Source organism: Pseudophryne corroboree, chromosome 1 (assembly GCF_028390025.1).
Source record: "Pseudophryne corroboree isolate aPseCor3 chromosome 1, aPseCor3.hap2, whole genome shotgun sequence".
In the NCBI taxonomy this organism is placed as follows: Eukaryota; Metazoa; Chordata; class Amphibia; order Anura; family Myobatrachidae; genus Pseudophryne; species Pseudophryne corroboree.
Window position 1 is genome coordinate 769,792,428 of NC_086444.1, and position 23,554 is coordinate 769,815,981.

The window sequence follows — 23,554 nt, forward strand, 5'->3', positions numbered from 1 at the left end:
ATTCAGTGGCAGCCACACATTACGACAAGAACATAAAATGATGCTGTGACAACCATTGACAGAATGTCAGAAATGCAATGCAGGAAGAAAAGTAACGTATCTACATAACACTGCAAGGGGAAAATAAATACAAATTTAAAAATGATTCAATTGGAGAAATGAATGTGAACTATTTGAAATACAAAAGCCATTATGATCACTGCAGGGTTGTTGATCACTGCAGAAATTTTTTGTTAGTGACAATTAAAGCTAACTAGGTTAATCTAAAGGGTTTGGGTTCGATTTGCCTGCGGTCAGGATGCCATCGGTCAGAATACCGACCGCGGCAACCTGATGTTCGTATTCCCAATAGAGGAAGGTAAGTATTCTTACCTCCCCCCCCCTGCCCCCTAACCCACCCTCCCTGCAGCCAAAACCTAACAATGCGCTGAGGGCGCAGCCTAAGGCTAACCCTCAGCGGTGGTGCCTAACCCTAACCTCCCCTCCCCGCAGCCTAAACCTAACCCCCCCCCCCTCCCGAATCATAACCCTCCCTGGGGGAGCCTAACACCCTGCTCCCCGCAACCAAAACCTAAGCCCGCCAGGGTGCAGCCTAACCCTAACCTCCCCTCCCCGCAGCCTAAACCTAACCCCCCCCCTCCCGAAGCATAACCCTCCCTGGGGGAGCCTAACTCCCTGCTCCCCGCAGCCGAAACCTAAGCCCGCCAGGGTGCAGCCTAACCCTAACCCTGCCCCCACAGCCTAAACTTAACGTACCCCCCTCAACGCCCCCTTCTCCCGCAGTTTACCCATCATTCGACATTCCAGGTGTCATGATTCTGGCGCCGGAATGGTGAACCTATTCGGAATGCCAGTGTCGGCATTCCGAATAGTGTCGGGATTCCGTCGTCGGGATTCTGACTGCCCGGGATCCCTACAGCCGGGATCCTGACTGGATCCCATCTAATGAAACTCTTACAAATGATAGCCATCTACTACGACTGTTTTAACACGTTTCTGCCGTGCTTATACATTAAAGTCATATCGAAAATATCAAATCCTTGGGCTTTGGACAAAAAAAATCCTCTTGTCTTCTCAATGTCAAAAGGTCATACCTGTAGACAATCCTAATTAAAAACACCTGTAATCTACTTTGACCATGATCCAGTATGACAATCTCAACCCACAATTCTCGTGACCGTATGTCATCCCCACAGGCAATGGGCAGTTTTGTTGATGGTAAAATAAAAGAAGAAAACATAAAAGGCAATAATAAAAAACAGGGTACCTTGGTGGGGACTGCAAGCTTACATGTATTATTCATTATATGACCTAACTCCCATTATTTATTATTGTGAGTTATGAGTGAAGAACCTCTGTGATTTTGATTTCAACAATGTGGTCACATACCCTATTGCACCCCACATCTAGGAAGGGTGAGCGCTGTGGAGTAATGCATTTTGTTTATTTGATGACATTTTTAATTAGTCTTTTGATGTTAATCGATTTAGCTTTTTTTTTGCCGTAATGGCACGATTTTGCTGATCGTGAATTTACCAAATCGCATTGAAATTGCTGTGCAAATTCGACTTCACATTCCAAATCGTGGCAAATCACCATAGAAACAAACAATGTTAAAATAACATTGGTACCAATGCAAATCATGAATTTACTAAAAATAGTTGTTGTTTTTCAAAAACTCTCAAAGTTGTACCAAAATCGCAACTCAATGCACCAAATCAATACACTTGCTTCTAGCAAGCATATTTGGTGAGTAGCCTGCATGGATCAGTGAGACTCGTACAAGCTTTTGTGTTTAAAGTGTAATTAAGAGGGGTTTTAAAAAAAGAGTTATTAATAAACACTGATCCCCCCCCCCCCCCTCCCAACTAGTCACTCCAGCCTTGGAATTCTCCAGGCTGGTATTGGTTGACAGTCAGTGCAGTCACAGCCAATCAGCAACCTGTTCCCATGGTAACGGCTGCTGACTGGCTGGCAGCTCAGCAAATTAAGGAAACCACGTGGATTCCATCACTTGCGGAGAGGAGCTATATGTGTAAATACATATAGCTCCTCTAGGTCTGGCCTGGTTCGGCTAATTCATTATTTTATTTTTAAACCCCCTAGATGGTACTGGATAACTGTATTTGTGGAATCCATTAAATTTGGCTGCTGTCGGGGTCCCGGGGGTCAGGTTGTAGATGCCGGAATACCGACAACCGGCAATGCTGCCAGCCGAAATACCAGCGCACTGGGGCTATTTCCACTCGTGGGTGTCCACAACACCCATAGAGTGGGAATAGAACTTGTGGCGAGCACAGCACAGCTCGCCACCGTACCCACGAGGGGACTTGCACCGCTCGCTTCACTGCCGGCATTCTGCTGGGCGGGATACCACTGTCTGGATACTGACAGTCGGCATCCCGCCCGGTGGGATTATGCATGTAATCCATATTTGTGAGTGTGTTTATTAAAGATATAATGTCAACAGTGCGATTGTTCTGTCTTTATATAAACAGTTATTTTACGGAGGGACTACAGGTACCAGCAGGCCATTAATGCCTTGCATGCTGGTACCTGTGGTTCACCAAGCACCAGCATGTGAGGGAGGCTGCTGGGAACTATAGTCATCCTGAAAAAGAAAATACAATCTGCGGAACCGCAAGGCTTGGGTGACGGGGGGGGGGGGGGGGGAAGAGGCCGCTAATGCTTGCCAGGGTGACCCTAACAAGTGCTGGTTGTTGAAAATAAGGGATAACCCCACACCGCCCCCCCCTCCCCCCGTATTTGTTGAACCAGGACCAGCTCAAAGTGACCGTTGCCGGTTTCCCTTTTTGGAGGGGTGGGACCCTATGCCGATTTTTTTTTAAACAATTAACTCTTTTTTTAAACGATGCCGACCAGCAGGGACTGTCCACTACACCAATAGAGTGGGAATAGAACTTGAGCCCGCAAGGGGCTTGTTGCGCTGGCCTCCCTCCCCCCCCCCCTCCACCCGGCGGCGTTCCGCTATCCTAATACCGGCAGCGGTATGCTGACCACCGGTCATGCATACCCAACCCCACAAATTAGCTACATAAACCACCGAAAAACAATACACGAGCCAAAACGATTGTTAATAAATGTGAGATTTGCACGTTCCGGCGAAGGGGTGATCAAAGATCATAGACCAAAACGATTATTAGTAAATTTCCCATGAGGTGTGCTCTCATCTTTAAAAGCCAAGGTGCTGTGAGCTTTAAACCAGTTAGCATACCTTTAGTTTAACACTAACTTGATAGCAATTGCCATGTTTATAATTCTGAGTGATAGAGTAGGACTTGCAGAAAAATGGGGTCCCTTGATGGCAGGGGCTGCAAGCTTCAATGTAATGATCAATATATGAGCTAAACCTCATTATTTATTATATTGAGTGCAATGACCCTGTGATTTTTCTATACAATATATGACAAATGGAAGATATGGGAATTTCTGTCCTATTTTGATAGTGTATATAAAGATAGATAAAACATTTTTTTTAAAGCTTAAATATAATAAATAATCATTATAATGTAATTGAATATAATGAGCTGTTTCTTCTGTAAAATCATTTCCACTAGTAAAAGCAGTTAATGTAGTAGGTCAAAAGGGCATCAGCACTGGTAGTTTTGAATCGCACATTCGAGTATTGGATGGACTCCCAATATAGTACATGCTTCATCGAGATGTAAGGAGATTAGACTGTGTCCATAAACCAATTCATTGTGAAGAATGCATCTGTTCTACACAGTTACATGAAAATAATAAGTTTTGGCAGCACTGCCACTTGAATAATAATCTCTCGCATTGATCTGGTCGAACAAGAATAGGCAAGCATATAATTCTGCTTATGAATGTGAAGGGGCTAGGATAGTACAGTATACACATCAAAGACATAAGAAAAAGATCAGCTAAGACGATGTTACTAAAACAATACACATCTTTAGATGAAAAAGTATTTGGAAAATACATATCTATGCCAAAAACAATAACAATTAAGGAGGAATGGAGCTGTGCTCAAAAACAAAAATATTCTAAAATATAATAAACAAAGTAAAATATTGTTTTCCTTCTTAAAATATTGTATTTCCTCAGCCATTTTTTTATAGACCTCTTTTGCTCTGACAGTTTTCTTCTCCATGGAATAGATGGGATATATTCACTTAAAAATTGACATGTTTTGATGTACATTTTAAATTTACAAATGTACTTATGTAACAGAATTCAGAATTGTTTTTACTCCCAGGGCTAGATTTTCTAATGGGAGACTTTGACTAACAGTTATAAAACGGCAACAGAAATAATGTTTCTGTTGCCACTTTAAAACTATCCATCAACCCTGGAAATCAGCAGCAGTTTTGACAAACCGTGGGTTAGTAAATCTAGACCCTAGTATGTACGCTATCAGTAGACAAGTCACACAGTCATTCCACCCAAGTAGCATTACTTTGATTTAGAACACAAAAACATTCCAGGGTATGTTATAGATTCCATAAGATATTAAACTGTAAACTGATTTTTTTTTTGTTATAGCTCAATGCATAAGCAAACATAGAGGGGGTTTCCAGTTGCCCAGAAACCCCCTTCCCAACAACATGTCAGGGGCCACTACATGAAGTATAAAGGGTCGAATGGAGCTGTTGCACATGCTCAGTGGCAGCAGATTTTCCTACCAAGTCTGCTGTGTGTAGGGAGGCCAATCCCGGGCCGTTTTTTCAATCCCGGGATTCGGGATTGAAAAACGCTCAATCCCGGGATCCCGGGATTGCAGTAGGGAGCAGGGAGAGAGGGAGTGGAGGGCAGTGGAAAAGAGTGTAGGGAGCACGGAGGCTGTAGGGAGCAGCGTTGGAGGGTGGGTGTAGTGTAGGGACTAGGGAGCAGCGCTGGAGGGTGGGTGTAGTGTAGGGACTAGGGAGCAGCGCTGGATAGTTGGTATAGTGAAGGGACTAGGGAGCAGCGCTGGAGGGTGGGTGTAGTGTAGGGACTAGGGAGCAGCACTGGATAGTTGGTATAGTGAAGGGACTAGGGAGCAGCGCTGGAGGGTGTAGGAAGCGGAGCAGGAGGGAGGCTGAAGCGAGAACTGCAGTGAGGGAGGGTTGGTGTCAGTAACACTACACTTACTATTAGACGGGCGGCAGCCATGGACAAGACGCGCTGAGCGCGCCGAAGGCCTTTCAAATTGTAGCGCTGGCCATCAGCCAGTCAGAACGGGCAGTCCGGCAGCCAATCAGGAGCCGCTGCGGACGCTTCCCTGATTGGCCGCCGGTCCACTAGCTGTGATTGGCTGGCGGCCGGCGCTACATTTGAAATGCCGCCGCGGTCTGTGTACATGGCTGCCGCCCACCTAATACTGCCGCCCGCCTAATAGTAAGTCTTACTTACACCAACCCTCCCTCGCTGCACATGCGCAATGCAATCCCATGAATCCCGGGATTGGAGGCTCCAATCCCGGGATTCAAATCCCGGGATTTTTGGGCCTGAATCCCGGGATCCCGCCGATCCCGATCCCGGGATTGGCCTCCTAGCTGTGTGTGTGTGTCTGACTGTTCAACCATCGCACCAGAGAGAGAATCTGATAAGTGACTTGCCATGATAATTGGGCCTGCATATGTTTGAAGTCTTGTATTACATAAACTGCACTTTGGAGCAGACTAAAGGTGTAATTCAGACCTGATCGTTGGGCTGCAAACTTTGCTGTCCTGCGTTCAGATAGTCGCCGCCCAAGGGGAGTGTAAATTCGCCCCGTGCAAGTGTGCGATCGCATGTGTACGCCGAGCTGCAAAAATCCAGTGTGTTCGGCCTCTGCGCAGCCCAGGACTTACTCCTACAGTGCGATGAGAACAGGCTGATCGGGGCAGGAGCTGACGTCAGACACCCTCCCTAAAAACACTTGAGAACGCCTGCGTTTTTCCGGACACTCCCAGTAAACGGTCCGTTACCACCCACAAATGGCCTCTTCCTGTCAATCACCCTGCGAATGCCCGTATGATCGGAATTCTCACACCATCTTGTCGCAGGTCGACGATGCCTGTTGTTGTATGGCGACGTGTGTCCGCATTGCGGTGCACATGCATGCGCAGTCTATCGCTGATCACTCACTGTGCGAAAACACACAGCAGCGATCAGATCTGATTCACCCCCTATAGCTTGTTACATGCTAATCATACATCCTTCATGGGTTAGCGACAATCACTCTAAAATCAAATACACGTATTTGGTAAACCCCCTCCAGATATCCTGCGTTTGCCCATGAGCGGTTTAATTTTTCAGTAGAATTCTGAGATATTTACTTGAACACTTAGAGGTTCATGCATGATGTGTCCGTCACGGTGCAAAATCCTCTTTGTGACATTACATGCCTTGATTTGCATTAGTATGATTTGCTCTTCATCCCCAGCAAATGTACACACGTTTGAGGGGCAACACCATGGGTGCCAAGAGGGGGTGGGGTTGGTACATTTTTGGGCTCAATCTGTCTCAAGGGCACTTTCACAGCGACATGCACTGTAGGGTCAATACATATTCAGAGCAGTGCATGGCCATGCCTCTAATACTCTTTAAACCCCCACATGAGCAACAGTGGCCCTGTGCTAAAAATTAGCGTGTGTAATGGCTGATGGCATTGGGTGGTGTGAGCTCGCTCCACGCCACGTGGTGACTGTGCCTAGTTTTTCAGTTTTGCACAAAATTAGATTTTGTTTTGTGGAGTATAATTATTTAAATTATACGAAGGGTTGGGGGAATTTTTGTCCCTATATGCCACAGGCAAGTACTATATGAAGGTTGCAGAATTTAACACCCTTTGGACCTAAGTAGATTTATCCAACTATGTAATCTATTTTAGTTGCTCCATTCTAACCCTTACTTAGAGTGTTCATGTAGGTGTACGACAGCTAGTCTTCAACCATATGCAGCACACACTGACTTTTTGCTAGCAGTCTATGGGGGGAATTCAATAGCAGTGGTAAATTATCAGGGTTACGTGATCCCCTGGAGGTAATTCAATTGATGCTGATAGCTGTCATTATGAGGGATTTTGTTATGTCTGCGAAAAGTGCAGTTTTTTCATGGCCGCAAACGCGAAAACACATGGAACTTATCTCGAATCCTGTATTTTTCACACCGAATTGGGTAAATTTTTCAGCAAAAAAAACAAACAAAAAAAACATTCATTGAATTGCCTGAAAATAACGGGCAAAAAAATTGCGAAAAAGCCTGTATTTTTTTGCGGAAAAATATACCACAGTCATTTGAAATCCCCCTGAAGTAAGATGGCTATTGCCAAATAAAGTAAGTGTGTGTGCGTGTGTATGTATGTATATATATATATATATATATATATATAAATTCACAAAGGCACTAATATAATCCAGCTCTCATTCTAGTGTGTTTTGCCAAAAGAAATCCTTTAATCAACAAGTGCAGTGTACCAATGACTCTGAAGGTGAACTCTGACGTTATTTAATTTAAAACAATTTTCTCTTCTCAGATTGCTCTGTTCCATCTCACATGGAAGCCTATGTTTCCCTGTTCTTAATTCACACACTTGCACATTCCATTTGCAAATACATTTACCCTTCCTTTTTATCATCAATGTTAAGAGCAATTTCTGAACAAGAACGTAGAACAGCATGTATACTGGGCAGATGGAATGTACATGAAACCAAGGTACTACTAGACTAGTAAAATGGGCTTCTCAATGTACCTTGTTCCTCTCCGGAGCATGCCTGAGCTGGTCTCACGATTTGAATAGAGCTGGGGGAAACTTGGACTGTAGGCCACATCAAAATTTCCCATCTGGTCAATCATTTCTACTTACATATGTGTAACTGTGGCTTCAGTGACGCCAAACAGCCCTCTCGGTATGCAAGGTCCCGGGTGACTGGGCAACGGCGAGCATCTTTTTTGCTCAATATTTGCATCTTATTTGCATAAATAAAACAACTGGAAGTGACAAAACAACTTGGCTAGTTTGCACTGATCAATTTGGTGTATGACATTTGTACACTGTGTGCGAAGTAATCTGGGTATGAAGTGCTATGATACAGCGCTTGCAGCCTTTTCTCACGCCAAGTCCCGTTGTGCTTCATCTGCAACTTTGTACGTTTTTAAAACTAATTCTCGTGTGGTTAAAGTCGCAGCCCAGCGTCTGCAGTACACTATGAGTGGTGTTTCACTGCCTCTGTGATGTGAATAAGATGCTAAATTTTAAGAATAGTATGCTACATCTCTTGAAACGGCTCAGTAATGCCGGGCATCTCGCGCTGTATGGCGAATGGACGCTAGGTGTATCTGGACACATCTGTAGGCCCTTGCCACAAAAAGTGACCCCCACCAAAGGAAATACAACAAATACCAAGACAACCATTTCAGGAAATGAGTATAGCGTGCTGTCATAAAAGCTTAATAGAGTGGATGTGATCCGTGTCATTTTGGGATTACAACAAACTCATAGAGATTTACAGTATATAACATTTGTTGCAATGCATGGTGTGCAAATAAAGTAAGTTTTTTTTTGCATGCAGGGTAAATACTGTCGGCTTTTGTAAGTAGCCCACAAATGTAAAAAAAAGAAGTTTGGACACACATGTCTCAAATCTAAATCTTGGCACATTAGACATCTGCCCCACCTGCAGTGCAGCAAGGTTTTGCCCAGGTGCAAAGTTACCTGTTCTTCTTTGCTTTGCTCATAATTCATACCCCCTTTTCCACTAGCTCTAAAAACACAGGTAAATGCGCGGGGGCGCGCATTTACCCGTTTTTTTTTCTAGTGGAAACCGCCCCCCCCTGCAAATTCCCGGATCAAGTGATCCGGGAATCCTACCTGGGTAGCTTGCCGGCTTGAACACGTGTTCAAACCAGTAAGCTGTGTAGTGTAAACGGAAGCCGTGTCGATGCGACATGGCTCCCGTTCACACTGTATGGAAGAGCGGCGCTGGGAGATCATGTGATCAACCAGCGCCGCCCCTGCCACATCACTAGCAGTATGCCGGGTTGGTGAGCGCAGTGGGAAAGGGGTCTGAGCATGGGCCGCAGCCGGGTAGCACCCATGTCAGGCTCCCGGCTGCGACCCGCGCTCGTAGGTGGAAAAGGGGTATTAGAATCAGCCCCTCGGGGCAGTACGGATTGTGTAATGGTTATCATTACTGCCTCACAGCACTGAGGTCACGGGTTCAATTCCCACCTTGGCCCTAAATGTGTGGAGTTTGTATATTCTCCCTGGGCTTGCGTAGGTTTCCTCCGGGTACTCCGGTTCCTTCCCACAATCCAAAAATATACTGGTAAGTTAATTGGCTCCAACAAAAATTAACCCTGGCATCAACGTGAGTGTGTTCATGTGGTAGGAAATATGGATTGTAAACTCCACTAGCGCAGGGACTGATGTGAATGGTCAAATATTCTCTGTAAAGCGCTGCGGAATATGTGTGCACTATATAAATAACTGGTAAGAAATAAATAATAAAATAAATGAATGTAGCATCATAAGTGGCAATTAAATAGGACTGTGATGCTTCTGCATTATTTCCAGGGAATTCTGATATTTTTATGGTTTGATTTAATTATTATTGATAATGTTTGAAATATTATTGATAATGTATTTTCTCTAACGTCCTAAGTGGATGCTGGGGACTCCGTCAGGACCATGGGGTTTAGCGGCTCCGCAGGAGACAGGGCACAATAATAAAAGCTTTAGGATCAGGTGGTGTGCACTGGCCCCTCCCCCTATGACCCTCCTCCAAGCCTCAGTTAGATTTTTGTGCCCGGCCGAGAAGGGTGCAATCTAGGTGGCTCTCCTGAGCTGCTTAGAATAAAAGTTTAAGTTAGGTTTTTTATTTTCAGTGAGTCCTGCTGGCAACAGGCTCACTGCTACGAGGGACTTAGGGGAGAGAAGTAAACTCACCTGCGTGCAGGATGGATTTGCTTCTTAGGCTACTGGACACCATTAGCTCCAGAGGGAGTCGGAACACAGGTCTCACCCTGGGGTTCGTCCCGGAGCCGTGCCGCCGACCCCCCTTGCAGATGCCGAAGTTGAAGAGGTCCAGAGGTCCAGAAACAGGCGGCAGAAGACTTTCAGTCTTCATAAGGTAGCGCACAGCACTGCAGCTGTGCACCATTGTTGTCAGCACACTTCATACCAGCGGTCACTGAGGGTGCAGGGCGCTGGGGGGGGCGCCCTGGGCAGCAATGTATTATACCTTTTTTATGGCTAAAATACATCACATATAGCCCTTGAGGCTATATGGATGTATTTAACCCCTGCCAGATCTCACAAACTCCGGGAGAAGAGCCCGCCGTTTTAGGGGGCGGGGCCTATTCTCCTCAGCACACGGCGCCATTTTCCTGCTCAGCTCTGCTGTGAGGAAGGCTCCCAGGCTCTCCCCTGCACTGCACTACAGAAACAGGGTTAAAACAGAGAGGGGGGGCACTTATTTGGCGATATGATTACATATGTGAAAATGCTATAAGGGAAAACACTTGTATAAGGGGTTGTCCCTGTATAATTATAGCGTTTTTGGTGTGTGCTGGCAAACTCTCCCTCTGTCTCCCCAAAGGGCTAGTGGGGTCCTGTCCTCTATCAGAGCATTCCCTGTGTGTGTGCTGTGTGTCGGTACGTGTGTGTCGACATGTAGGAGGACGATGTTGGTGAGGAGGCGGAGCAAATTGCCTGTATTGGTGATGTCACTCTCTAGGGAGTCGACACCGGAATGGATGGCTTATTTAGGAATTACGTGATAATGTCAACACGATGCAAGGTCGGTTGACGACATGAGACGGCCGGCAAACAAATTAGTACCTGTCCAGGCGTCTCAGACACCGTCAGGGGCTTGTAAAAACGCCCATTTACCTCAGTTGGTCGACACAGACACAGACACTGACTTCAGTGTCGACGGTGAAGAAACAAACGTATTTTCCTTTAGGGCCACACGTTACATGTTAAGGGCAATGAAGGAGGTGTTACATATTTCTGATACTACAAGTACCACAAATAAGGGTATTATGTAGGGTGGGAATAATCTACTTGTAGTTTTTCCTGAATCAGATAAATTAAAAGTGTGTGATGATACGTGGGTTTCCTCCGATAGAAAATTATTTGAGGTATACCTTTTCCCGCCAGAAGTGAGGGCGAGTTGGGAAACACACCTTAGGGTGGATAAGGCGCTCACACGCTTATGAAAACAAGTGGCGTTACCGTCTCCAGATACGGCCGCCCTCAAGGAGCCAGCTGATAGGAAGCTGAAAAATATCCTAAAAAGTATATACACACATACTGGTGTTATACTACGACCAGCAATCGCCTCAGCCTGGATGTGCAGCGCTGGGGGGGCTTGGTCGGATTTCCTGACTGAAAATATTGATACCCTTGACAGGAACAATATTTTATTGACTATAGAGCATTTTAAGGATGCATTTCTATATATGCGAGATGCGCAGAGGGATATTTGCATTCTGGCATCAAGAGTAGATGTGATGTCCATATCTGCCAGACGATGTTTATAGACACGACAGTGGTCAGGTGATGCAGATTCCAGACGGCACATGGAAGTATTGCCGTATAAAGGGGCTGTCCATCGGACCTGGTGGCCATGGCAACAGCTGGAAAATCCACTTTTGTTACCCCAAGTCACATCTCAGCAGAAAAGGACACAGTCTTTTCAGTCTCAGTCCTTTCGTACCCATAAAGGCAGGCGGGCAAAAGGCCAGTCATATCTGCCCAGGGTTAGAGGAAAGGGAAGAAGACTGCAGCAGGCAGCCCATTCCCAGGAACAGAAGTCCTCCACAGCTTCTGCCAAGTCCGCAGCATGACGCTGGGGCCATACAAGCGGACTCAGGTGCGGTGGGGGGTCATCTCAAGAGTTTCAGCACGCAGTGGGCTCACTCGCAAGTGGACTCCTGGATCCTACACGTAGTATCCCAGGTGTACATTGGAAATTCGAGACGTCTTCCCCTCACAAGTTCCTGAAGTCTGCTTTACCAACGTCTCCCTCCGACAGGGAGGCAGTATTGGGGAAAAAATTCACAGGCTGTATTCCCAGCAGGTGATAATCAAAGTACCCCTCCTACAACAAGGGAAGGGGTATTATTCCACACTATATTGTGGTACTGAAGCCAAACGGCTCGGTGAGATCTAAAAGATTTGAACAATTACATACAAGGGTTCAAATCAAGATGGAGTCACTCAGAGCAGTGATAGCGAACCAGGACGATATGGTGTCACTGGATATCAGGGACGCTTACCTACATGTCCAAATTTTGCCCTTCTCACCAAGGGTATCTCAGGTTCGTGGTACAGAACTGTCACTATCAGTTCAGACGCTGCCGTTTGGATTGTCCACGGCACCCCGGGTCTTTACCATGGTAATGGCCGAAATGATGATTCTTCCTAAAAGAAATATGGACGCTTTCCTGATAAGGGCAAGGTCCAGAGAACAGTTGGCGGTCGGAGTAGCACTATCTCATGTAGTTCTACGACAGCACGAGTGGATTCTAAATATTCCAAAATCGCAGCTTTTTCCGACGACACGTCTAATGTTCCTAGGAATGATTCTGGACACAGTCCAGAAAAGGATGTTTTCTCCCGGAGAAGAAGGCCAGGGAGTTATCCGAGCTAGTCAGGAACCTCCTAAAACCAGGAAAAGTATCAGTGCATCATTGCACAAGGGTCCTGTGAAAAATGGTGGTTTCTTACAAAGCGATCCCATTCGGTAGATTTCACGCAAGAACCTTTCAGTGGAATCTGCTGGGAAAATAGTCCGGATCGCATCTTCAGATGCATCAGCGGATAACCCTGTCTCCAAGGACAAGGGTGTTTTCTTCTGCGGTGGCTGCAGAGTGCTCATCTATGAAAGGGCCGCAGATTCGACATTCAGGACTGGGTCCTGGTGACCACGGATGCCAGCCTGAGTGGCTGGGGAGCAGTCACACAAGGAAAAAATTTCCAGGGAGTGTGATCAAGTCTGGAGACTTCTCTCCACATAAATATACTGGAGCTAAGGGCAATTCACAAGGCTCTAAGCTTAGCAAGACCTCTGCTTCAAGGTCAGCCGGTATTGATCCAGTGGGACAACATCACGGCAGTCGCCCACGTAAACAGACAGGGCGGCACATGAAGCAGGAGGGAAATGGCAGAAACTGCAAGGATTCTTCGCTGGGCGAAAAATCATGTGATAACACTCTCAGCAGTGTTAATTCCGGGAGTGGAAAACTGGGAAGCAGACTTCCTCAGCAGGCATAACCTCCACCCGGGAGAGTGGGGACTTCAGCGGGAAGTCTTCCACATGATTGTAAACCGTTGGGAAAAACCAAAGGTGGACATGATGGCGTCCCGCCTGAACAAAAAACTAGACAGATATTGCGCCAGGTCAAGGGACCCTCAGGCAATAGCGGTGGACGCTCTGGTAACACTGTGGGTGTACCAGTCAGGGTATGTGTTCCCTCCTATGCATCTCATACCAAAAGTACTGAGAATCATAAGAAGGAGATGAGTAAGAACGATACTCGTGGTTCCGGATGGGTCAAGAAGGACTTGGTACCCGGAACTTCAAGAGATGCTCACGGAAGAACCGTGGCCTCTACCTTTAAGAGAGGACCTGCTCCAGCAGGGGCCTTGTCTGTTCCAAGACTTACCGCGGCTGCGTTTGACGGCATGGCAGTTGAACGCCGGATCCTGAAAGGGCATTCCAGATGAAGTCATCCCTACCCTGGTCGAAGCCAGGAAGGATGTAACCGCAAAACATTTTCACCGCATTTGGCGAAAATATGTTGCGTGGTGTGAGGCCAAGAAGGTCCCTACAGAGGAATTCCAACTGGGTCGTTTCCTACTTTTCCTGAAAACAGGACTGTCTATGGGCCTAAAATTAGGGTCCATTAAGGTTCAAATTTCGACCCTGTCGAATTTCTTCCAGAAAGAACTGGCTTCAGTGCCTGAAGTTCAGACGTTTGTAAAAGGGGTACTGCATATACAGCCTCCTTTTGTGCCCCAGTGGCACCTTGGGATCTCAATGTTGTTTTGAGTTTCCTAAAGTCACATTGGTTTGATCCACTCACCACTGTGGAATTAAAATATTTCACATGGAAGGTGAAGATTCTATTAGCCCTGGCTTCAGCCAGGCGTGTGTCAGAATGGGCGGCTTTATCATATAAAAGCCCTTACTTAATTTTTCATTCTGACAGGGCAGAATTGAGGACTCGTCCTCAATTTCTCCTTAAGGTGTTTTCTGTTTTTCACATGAACCAACCTATTGTGGTACCTGCGGCTACTAGGGACTTGGAGGACTCCAAGTTACTTGACGTTGTCAGGGCCCTGAAAATATATGTTTCCAGGACGTCTGGAGTCAGAAAATCTGACTCGCTGTTTAGCCTGTATGCACCCAACAAGATGGGTGTTCCTGCTTCTAAGCAGACGATTGCTCGCTGGATTTGTAGTACAATTCAGCTTGCACATTCTGTGGCAGGCTTGCCACAGCCAAAATCAGTAAAAGCCCATTCCACAAGGAAGTGGGCGCATCTTGGGCGGCTGCCCGAGGGGTCTCGGCTTTACAACTTTGCCGAGCTGCTACTTGGTCAGGGGCACACCCTGACTGAGGAGGACCTGGAGTTCTCTCATTCGGTGCTGCAGAGTCATCCGCACTCTCCCGCCCGTTTGGGAGCTTTGGTATAATCCCCATGGTCCTGACGGAGTCCCCAGCATCCACTTAGGACGTTAGAGAAAATAAGAATTTACTTACCGATAATTCTATTTCTCGTAGTCCGTAGTGGATGCTGGGCACCCATCCCAAGTGCGGATTGTCTGCAATACTTGTACATAGTTATTGTTACAAAAATCGGGTTATTCTTGTTGTGAGCCATCTTTTCAGAGGCTCCTTCGTTGTTATCATACTGTTAACTGGGTTCAGATTACAGGTTGTACGGTGTGATTGGTGTGGCTGGTATGAGTCTTACCCGGGATTCAATATCCTTCCTTATTATGCACGCTCGTCCGGGCACAGTATCCTAACTGAGGCTTGGAGGAGGGTCATAGGGGGAGGGGCCAGTGCACACCACCTGATCCTAAAGCTTTTATTATTGTGCCCTGTCTCCTGCGGAGCCGCTAAACCCCATGGTCCTGACGGAGTCCCCAGCATCCACTACGGACTACGAGAAATAGAATTATCGGTAAGTAAATTCTTATTATGTACATTTTTATTAAGCCATGCTAATCTGGCATTTCATTGTTTATATTGGTGTATGCATATGCGCAGGCTTTCATTTTGCCATCAAATAAGTAGATCTGTTCCTCTTTGAGAAAGAAAAGACCACCAGTGTGGTTCCAGTTATCTCTACAGATTACTAAAGCACTACAGCATAGACAGTTACCTCATGTTCTCTTTCCTGTGCACCGTCACATACATTTCATACACCCTTCCCTGAGGTACAGCCCCAGCAGGAATCAGCAAGCTCACTCCTAAATACAAAGATAAAAGAAACAAACAGGAAAATCAGTTATATAATAGGAAATTATACTTGATAGGGGAAAACAATTTATGTTTCAAACTTGCATTCATGTTTTCATAAAAAGAACTCATTTTACAGGCCAATGTTAGATTTAAGTTCTCAATGCGAAGATGAGAAATGTTGCCATGGTGATTGAAGCCCTACTTATTGCTCTCAAAAGCAAAATAATTGCTATAAGGTGAAATGGTAGGAACAGACTGAAAAAGAAACACTTTTTTTTTCTTCAGAAAAACAAACATTTAATCTTATGTGTTACGAACAGATACAACGGAAACTAATGAGAGAAAGTTTAGTATCTTAATAGTTTTCATTCCAGCTGAAAAAGAAAGTATGCACTGTCACTGCCTTTTATTAGTGAGCTGTAACATATTTGTCTGTCTAGGTGAGAACTAGTGCAGGAAATCACCATCACGAGTTAAAACATTTTTTATACTTAGGGCAGAATTCAAGTAGCCGCGGTAGATTACTGCGGGCTAATTGAACCCCAGAGGCTATCCAATTAGCCCTGAAGCCAGGAGTTATATGAATTTTTTTCACCTTCCTCAGCGGTTCCAAACAAAATCCCAGATAACTTAGGGGTTAACGGGTGCCCCGGCACTGTTAACGCATAAATTCATGAACTTTTCATGAATTATGTGCATTAACGCAATTTAACCAATGTTAACGTCCTATAACAAGCTACTTTAACGGGTGTTAACAAGCCTAACAATGGAAATTGGGAGTGAAATTGAATAGCCTCGGGACTTAATGCCTGAGGCTACCTAATTTACCAGAGGTAATTTACTGCAGTGTTATATTTAGTGTAAAAGAGCAAAAAGTGCTCTTTTGGTCATAACAGTAGGAGGCTGACGTAAAAGTTGTGCTTCATAGTTCTGAGGGATTGCTCTTATCTAAACACCCTTCAATGCACTTTTCTTGGGTTAAAAAATACTTGAAAGACTCTAAGGAGTCAATACAATTACACACAATGTGTACTTGTGTGTGCATTATCACAGCAACAGCCGCAAGCTTAACTCACACAAAAATGCTCGCAACTCCATAGGGCTGTGTGCAAAACTGTGAAAATTGTGGATAAGAGCAGGCCGACAGGGGTGCGATATGTGGTCCTGTTCGGGTGTTTCAACGCTGCGGCAACGGCTACTTGCACCCTTGCGGGTAATTGGATCACCAAAAACATTCCAGAAGCTCTTGCCATGTTGCAGCCTGGGTCAGCGTGCTCCATGATGTACTTGTGTGGGAGGTCTGCTCAGAGTATCAGTGATGTCATCAGTTAGAGTTACATAATGCTGCTTGTATAACATTTATTACGTGGGCAGCCAACACTTGCTTCAAAATGCACAATTGATGTAAAGTTTAAAAAAAAAATCACATGTGGTGGGGCTCTACGTCGTACACAGGGGAAGATGTACCTAATGTTGGAGAGATATAAAGTGGGGAAGTTGCTGAAAGCAACCAATAGGCTTCAATCTTTTATCTAGCACAACAGTCTTTGAAACAACAGTTAGAACAGGCATTCCCAACCACGGTCCTCAAGGCACACTAACAGTGCAGGTTTTAGTGATATCCAGGCTTCAGCACAGGTGACTTAATTAGTACCTCAGTTATTTTTATTTAACCATCTGTGCTGTAGCCTGGATATCACTAAAACCTGCACTGTTGGTGTGCCTTGAGTACCGTGGTTGGGAATGCCTGAGTTAGAAGCTGACTGGTTGATTTGGACATCTTCTCCACTTTACATCTCTCCAATGCTTGATCTATCTCCCCCACAGAGACTAAGACCCCTGTTTATCTTTATCCACCACTGTCCAGAACACGTTTTTCTTTTTTTTAGATGTACCGTACTATTTGCAACCTGCAATTATTTCAATCACTGTTAATCAGTGCTCAACATTGATAATCCACATTCTGGCACATACCTGAATTAGGAATAATTAGGTGGCCGCCTAGTGAATTGAATGTCCCAAATGCAGTACAGGATGGGTCTGTTTGCCTTGCTAGACTTTGGTTCTTCATATTTAGGGTATCATTCTCCAGCAGGGACTGTGTAATTTGAGGAGAAAGTTTAGATGCATATTCAGACAAATCATCTTGAGGCGTTACAGCACCAGAGGAGTTGTACACTTTGATTTTCAAATTAGGAAGAGGGTCAAGGAGAGGTGAATTGGTCATTGGGATCTTATCCGAGACATCATGCAGAGCATAGACAGGCCCCCTGTACATTGCTGCAGCAGATGTTAGGTCGGGTGGAATTGCCAGGAGATCTAAACACAAAAAGAAATCTTGATTAGAAGATTAGGTTTCCTATATATAGAATACAGTACGTGTGTTATACTTGTTGGATATAGCTTTTTTTCAGCAATATCACAAAACAGCCACCTCTCTAGCCAATCTCTATATAGTATCCGCTGATATCTCATTGAGTATATTTTGCAGGAACACTTTCATGCTTTTAACAGCTTCTGTACAGGTACAATGCTAAAGTGTAGCCATGCCATGTACAGCGCATATGTCTGATTTCTAATGTAATCTGCGTACTGCTTAATTCAGTGCTGTGATACTGTACAATCTGGGTGAGGCAAACTTGATCTATTGTACTGTACTTCCTGTTAAACTATTATGTGATAAGGAAATTTAATCTTACATGATTGCCTTTCAAAAATGAAGCCTGTCACATGCGGAAATGTTCTTAATCGTAGTTCTAGGATTTTCCTGTGGGACCTCACATGAAAGTAGCCGGCAGACAAGCTTATTTCATCTACTCTAGGAAATGAGTTACAGTACTTGCTTTGCATACAGACGTAATCAGGGTGGAGAAGTTCTGTACAGTAATAGTATACTGCTCTTCATTCTTTGACAATGACATATCCATGCAAACAAAAATGTTTTTTATTCAGAATTTAGGCCAAAGTTATTACTCTGTGAAATATGAGCAAAAACTAGCTGTCAAAACAGACACAATTGGAGTCAATTTAGTGACACATTGTAATGCAGCATGGCGGCTTTAGACAACACCAATCATTTCCACACTCTCCTTCCGCTCGGTCTACTGTACTTCATAGCTAAAACTGCCATCGTCCTTAGCTGGTGATTGGCAGATACATTTTCTTTGGAACCATATGCAGTGTGTTGTATACATATGTAAGTCACATATCGGTTATTTCAACTACTGCACACACATTACAGATGACCCTCTTACAGCGCATAGTAAATGGGGTGTTTTTTTCTCACTGAACCTGTTCTTTTTTTAAGAAATCTTTTAATACTGGGCCTGATTCAGAGGTGAATGCTAAAAATGGATATTCATGGATAAATCTTTAAGACCTGGGGTTTGTAATCACTCTAGTAGTATTAATACTTGGGGCCCGATTCAATTAGCCGTGGTAATTAACTGCAGGCTAATTGGCCTGCCGGGGTTATTCACTTCCAGCACATGATAAGCCCACAAGCCGCACTTAACGCGGATTTCTGTTTGAGGGAGGCTTGAACAGAAATCAGCGGTAAATGCCCCTATCACAGGTGCTGTGAAGAGGTTAACCAATAGCTCCAGGTATGTGCGCTAGTGGCAAATTTACTGTGCTAGAAAAAGGGTCTGTAATTGAATAGCCTCTGGGGTAAAAGCCTGAGGCTACCACCCTTTTCCTGCATGGTAAATTACTGCAGCTAATTGAATCCGGCCTTTTAAGTAATTATTATATGTCAAATTCTTTTTACATTTTAACAGATGGTTTGCATGTCTCATTCTGTTATTATGCACCGCAAACTCATGATGACTGTACTGTAGTGTAGACAGAGAACACATACATTCATATTACACAGCAATACAGGAACTCAGTGCTTTACATCTGACAGCTTCCTCAATAACTACCACTCACCTTGTCTCGCGGCTTTAATGTTGACAGCTTGGAAACCCCCATTCAGAGCAGAAGTGTCAATAATGTCAGACTCAAAACCACGATGGTTCTTCCGATAGACAAACAAAGCTACAATGACTGAGATGGCGAGGCATACTATCACAGCTATGACGATGCCGACATACAGGGCTACATTGTCTGAGCTAGGAGCAGCTAGAGGAAGAACAACAAAATGGAAGTTACAGGAGGTAGTTCTAAGGCAACTTACACTTTCCAAAAAACATAACAATTCATAGACATTACTCGTTTTAAATGATAGAGAATGTTTCAGTGATACAAGAGTACTTATTCTCTTTTATTGTGCTATTCATGTTACCACTTACCAGTAATGTTTATACTAGCACAATGCTACTTCTGCAGCAGAAGGATGCCTGCATGTATTGTCAGCAGAGATAATGTAGCACCATCCTCGCTACTTGTCTAAGACCATAATGACACCAGCTTTTTTGTATTTGTAGCTCAGCAGAAGGAGGGTGAAGGCAACATCATCATATCGCCCATAAACTGGAGTGCCAGCTACTGTTAGAATAATGTTGGAATGTCACACATGATATCATCATTTAATATAGATGTGTAATTTAAGTGGACCCTTCCTGACAATAAAACATGTCAAGTAATCTGACAGAACTATTGCACATCCATTGTCTGATGAGTATTTGGTTGTTGAAACTGCATCATTTTACAATTAGTATGGTTTAAATTTCACAGAAATGATGAATTTGAATATAGACCAATAAATAACTAGGTTACAGGTTTAATGCTGTAATAGAAATTAAAAATTAGTCCACAGTTAATGTAAAAAGTTGTATGTCAAAGAAATATATGTGATGTTTGCTTCCACTTCCAGATCTGTAGGATCTGATTGGTTGCTGTGGGTTACACTGTTTTCTTAGAAATCACCTGTTCCCCAGTTTCCGTAAGTGTTCCCCAGTGAAAGTAAAATATGACTTGCTTTTTTTCTTTTAGTTATATCATATCTTAGGCATGGAGCACTTATTTCACTACTCTGACCTGTTTATTAATAAGTATAGGCCACTATTTGCAACATACTGTACCACGGTGACCCCACGGCTAATTGATGGCTAAAATCCCCACAGCATGGGGAATGGATATTCAATTAAATAGCCTTTTTCCCCTTTCTAAAATCAGGGATTACCGCATGGAAACCCTCTGATTCTGCGTAAACTGCAGATTCAATGAGTAATCATTGTGAATGAACCCTGATTGTGTCATTTTCTTACTGACGTTTCCTTACAGCTCATGAATCAGCGAAGTTCATTCCACCATCAATGATTCACAAGCAGGGTGATCCGCACGAATTGAATCGGTCCATCTGCGGCAATTAGCCGCGCTAATTGAATATGCCTGTCTGTGTGTGTAGTTTCCCCCCCCCCCCCCCCCCAAAATAAGAATATTAATATTTTTTCACATTTTGTGTCCTTTTGATTATAGTGATCGCATATTAATCAAGAATATTGATAGGGGACTGCCGATTAGGGATGGTTAAATAGTTTAAAAGCATTTAAAGTTCAAGTTCATGCACAGTATACCATAAATACAGCTATTTTATAGTATACTGTGTTTAAAAAAAATAATTCTTAAATTAAATCATGTTGGATAAGTTTCAAGTACATGCTCTCGACCTAATCACAATCATAAAAAAAACCATGATGAATTCTGAGCAGTTTTTGGAAAAAATATTAGGCAGTTAAATACTGTGACCTCAGCTTTCAAAAAATACAGTTGTCGTTATTTTTTTATTTAAGTAAGTTTATAGTTAATGAGAAATTCTTATTACTTGAGTTTTAAGGCATAACCTATATATACTGTAGCTTAATTGGTTAATGGAGGAGGGACAGGCAGGTTAGTTGGGGGCTAGTACAGATTTGGTCATGGAGCCTCTAGACATATTACATAATCAACATGTTTCTAATTCACAGGTCACTTACAATGGGAACAGCATAAATTTGGCTGCTACTGTATATCTAAGTCCACAACGGCTCGCACAACATGTGTGAACAATGACTTTCTGGGGACAAAACGTATGACACAAGTATCATTGATGAACATAATGTGCAACAGGGAGCAAAAGTGGATGGCCAGTGCTTGCTGAAAACCATCTGATCTGCAGTTAAATCTGTTTTATAGATCATCCCTAGAAGAATTTTATGAGGGCTCATACGCTGCCATTCTTAATCAAACTAATTCTGTGCAAATGGCAGCTGGCTTATTCTAGATCCATGTGTTGATGTACAGTATTTAAAAATCTTTAGTAAATTGTATCACATGTAATATAGTTTATGTCCCTTGGATAGATACTCCTGCAGGGTGATTGCTGGATGGAAAGAAGAAGTATATACTGACAAACACTGATGTAAATTAGCCTATAACAACAAAAAAACTGCATGAACCAACTGTAGGCAATGTCACTGACTGCTGAATGCAACAGCAGCAGCAGAATATAACTCATTCACATTACATGCAAGAGGAAAGATAAAGACAAAGTGCCCCTTCCACAACATTGGCAACAGAAGAGAAATGACTCATTTCACATATCCTCATTTGCATAACTCAGTTATGGAAGCTTACTAATTTATTCATGCTATTTATTTTGAATGAACAGGTGAAGCAATAATGATTGTAATTCAGATCTTTATAAAAAATTTAGATCTGATTTTATTTATTATTTATTATTACCAGTTATTTATATAGCACACACATATTCCGCAGCGCTTTATAGAGAATGTTTAGCCAGTCACATCAGTCCTTGCCCCAGTGGAGCTTACAATCTATATTCCCTATCACATATACACACACACATTCACACTAGGGTTAATTAAATAACCACCCGCATGATAGGAAAGATCTGGTGACAAGATTACTACAGTATGTGCCACATTACAGAACTTCACAACCAGTGGAATCTGCCAAATGACACTGACTGCTCTCAATTACAAAAACATCACAGCAATTAGAAGGGTAGAGCTCAATTGTTTTGGATGAAAGTAAAGATCAAGCTTCTCTTTACATCCCATTGATCGCACTGTTAACTTCCAACCACTCTGCTCTCCTATTGTGTTATAGGGGAATGTGTGGGTTTAATACATGGAAATGCAATGAGTCCTCTCCACTGTTTGGGAATTGCCAGATCACACCATTTCAATTGACTAGCTATGACCCATGTGTGTGATGTACTATCAAGCTAGTGCAGACTATTAGAAGATGCTCACTCTTGAAGCTTCAAGTGCAACCCTAATGTTATCAGTGTAATTCCTACTTATGCACTGAACAGTTTCCCAACTACACAGGCACCATGGAACTATGGGGTAAATGTATGAAGCTGTGATAAGAGTGGAGAAGTGAGCCAGTGGAGAAGTTGCCCATGGCAACAAATCAGCATTGAAGTAACATTTATAATTTGCATACTATACAATTATACAGAGCAGCTGATTGGTTGTCATGGGCAACTTCACCACTGGCTCACTTCTTTTAACCATACTTTACTACTTTTTGGCTCGCTTCGTTCCCGTCCATCCCCCTTACCCTTTTCCCTCCCACTCACTCTTTACCTTACCCCCCCAAACCCCCACCTAACCACATAACCACCTATCCATCTTTTCCACTATCTCCTGCCAACCCATCTCTCACATGTTCCCCTTCCCCAATTCTACTTCTTAAAAATTATTATTTTGTTCCCTTGTCTCAAGTATGCCAATGTTTGCTACTGTTGGATGTGTAGATCTTTATTGTTTGCCTGTTTTTGTATGTTAAACGTTGATTATCTTATAAAAAAAAAAAAAGTGGAAGGTTCCTAACCTGGACTGATTCCTTAGTGGGTGATTCAATAAAACACAATGGCCATGATGCACAGTTACACAACAGCACACAGCGGCCAGCAACATCACTACTTTTTCAGATGTGCAGAAAAAGTAAAGGTGTTGAGGATACCATAATGGGCAAATGTGTGCAACCAAACATTCCATAATGGAATGAGCCCTTTCATTTGTAAAGGTTTTCCACCATTAGATCCACATAAACATACCCTAGAACCCATTTTTTTAAACGGTAAAGTGAACTGAACATGCCATTGCTCCTGGTCCAGTAAAGAGACACTGTTACAACTGAAGATTCTTCTTCCCACACTGGATGGGCTT

General features: G+C 43.7%; 1 protein-coding gene across 3 annotated transcripts in view; it reads right to left on the bottom strand.

The window, feature by feature from the left end:
* The window catches only part of UNC5C (unc-5 netrin receptor C), a 537,583-nt gene that overhangs the window by 40,880 nt on the left and 473,149 nt on the right, over positions 1-23,554 (bottom strand). For all 3 annotated transcript variants that reach the window (XM_063917546.1, XM_063917553.1, XM_063917539.1), the window contains 3 exons: positions 19,362-19,553; positions 17,406-17,750; positions 15,352-15,439 (listed from right to left, as the gene is read on the bottom strand). In XM_063917546.1, coding sequence (XP_063773616.1) covers positions 15,352-15,439; positions 17,406-17,750; positions 19,362-19,553 — 625 coding nt within the window. The remainder of the gene's footprint in view (positions 1-15,351; positions 15,440-17,405; positions 17,751-19,361; positions 19,554-23,554) is intronic.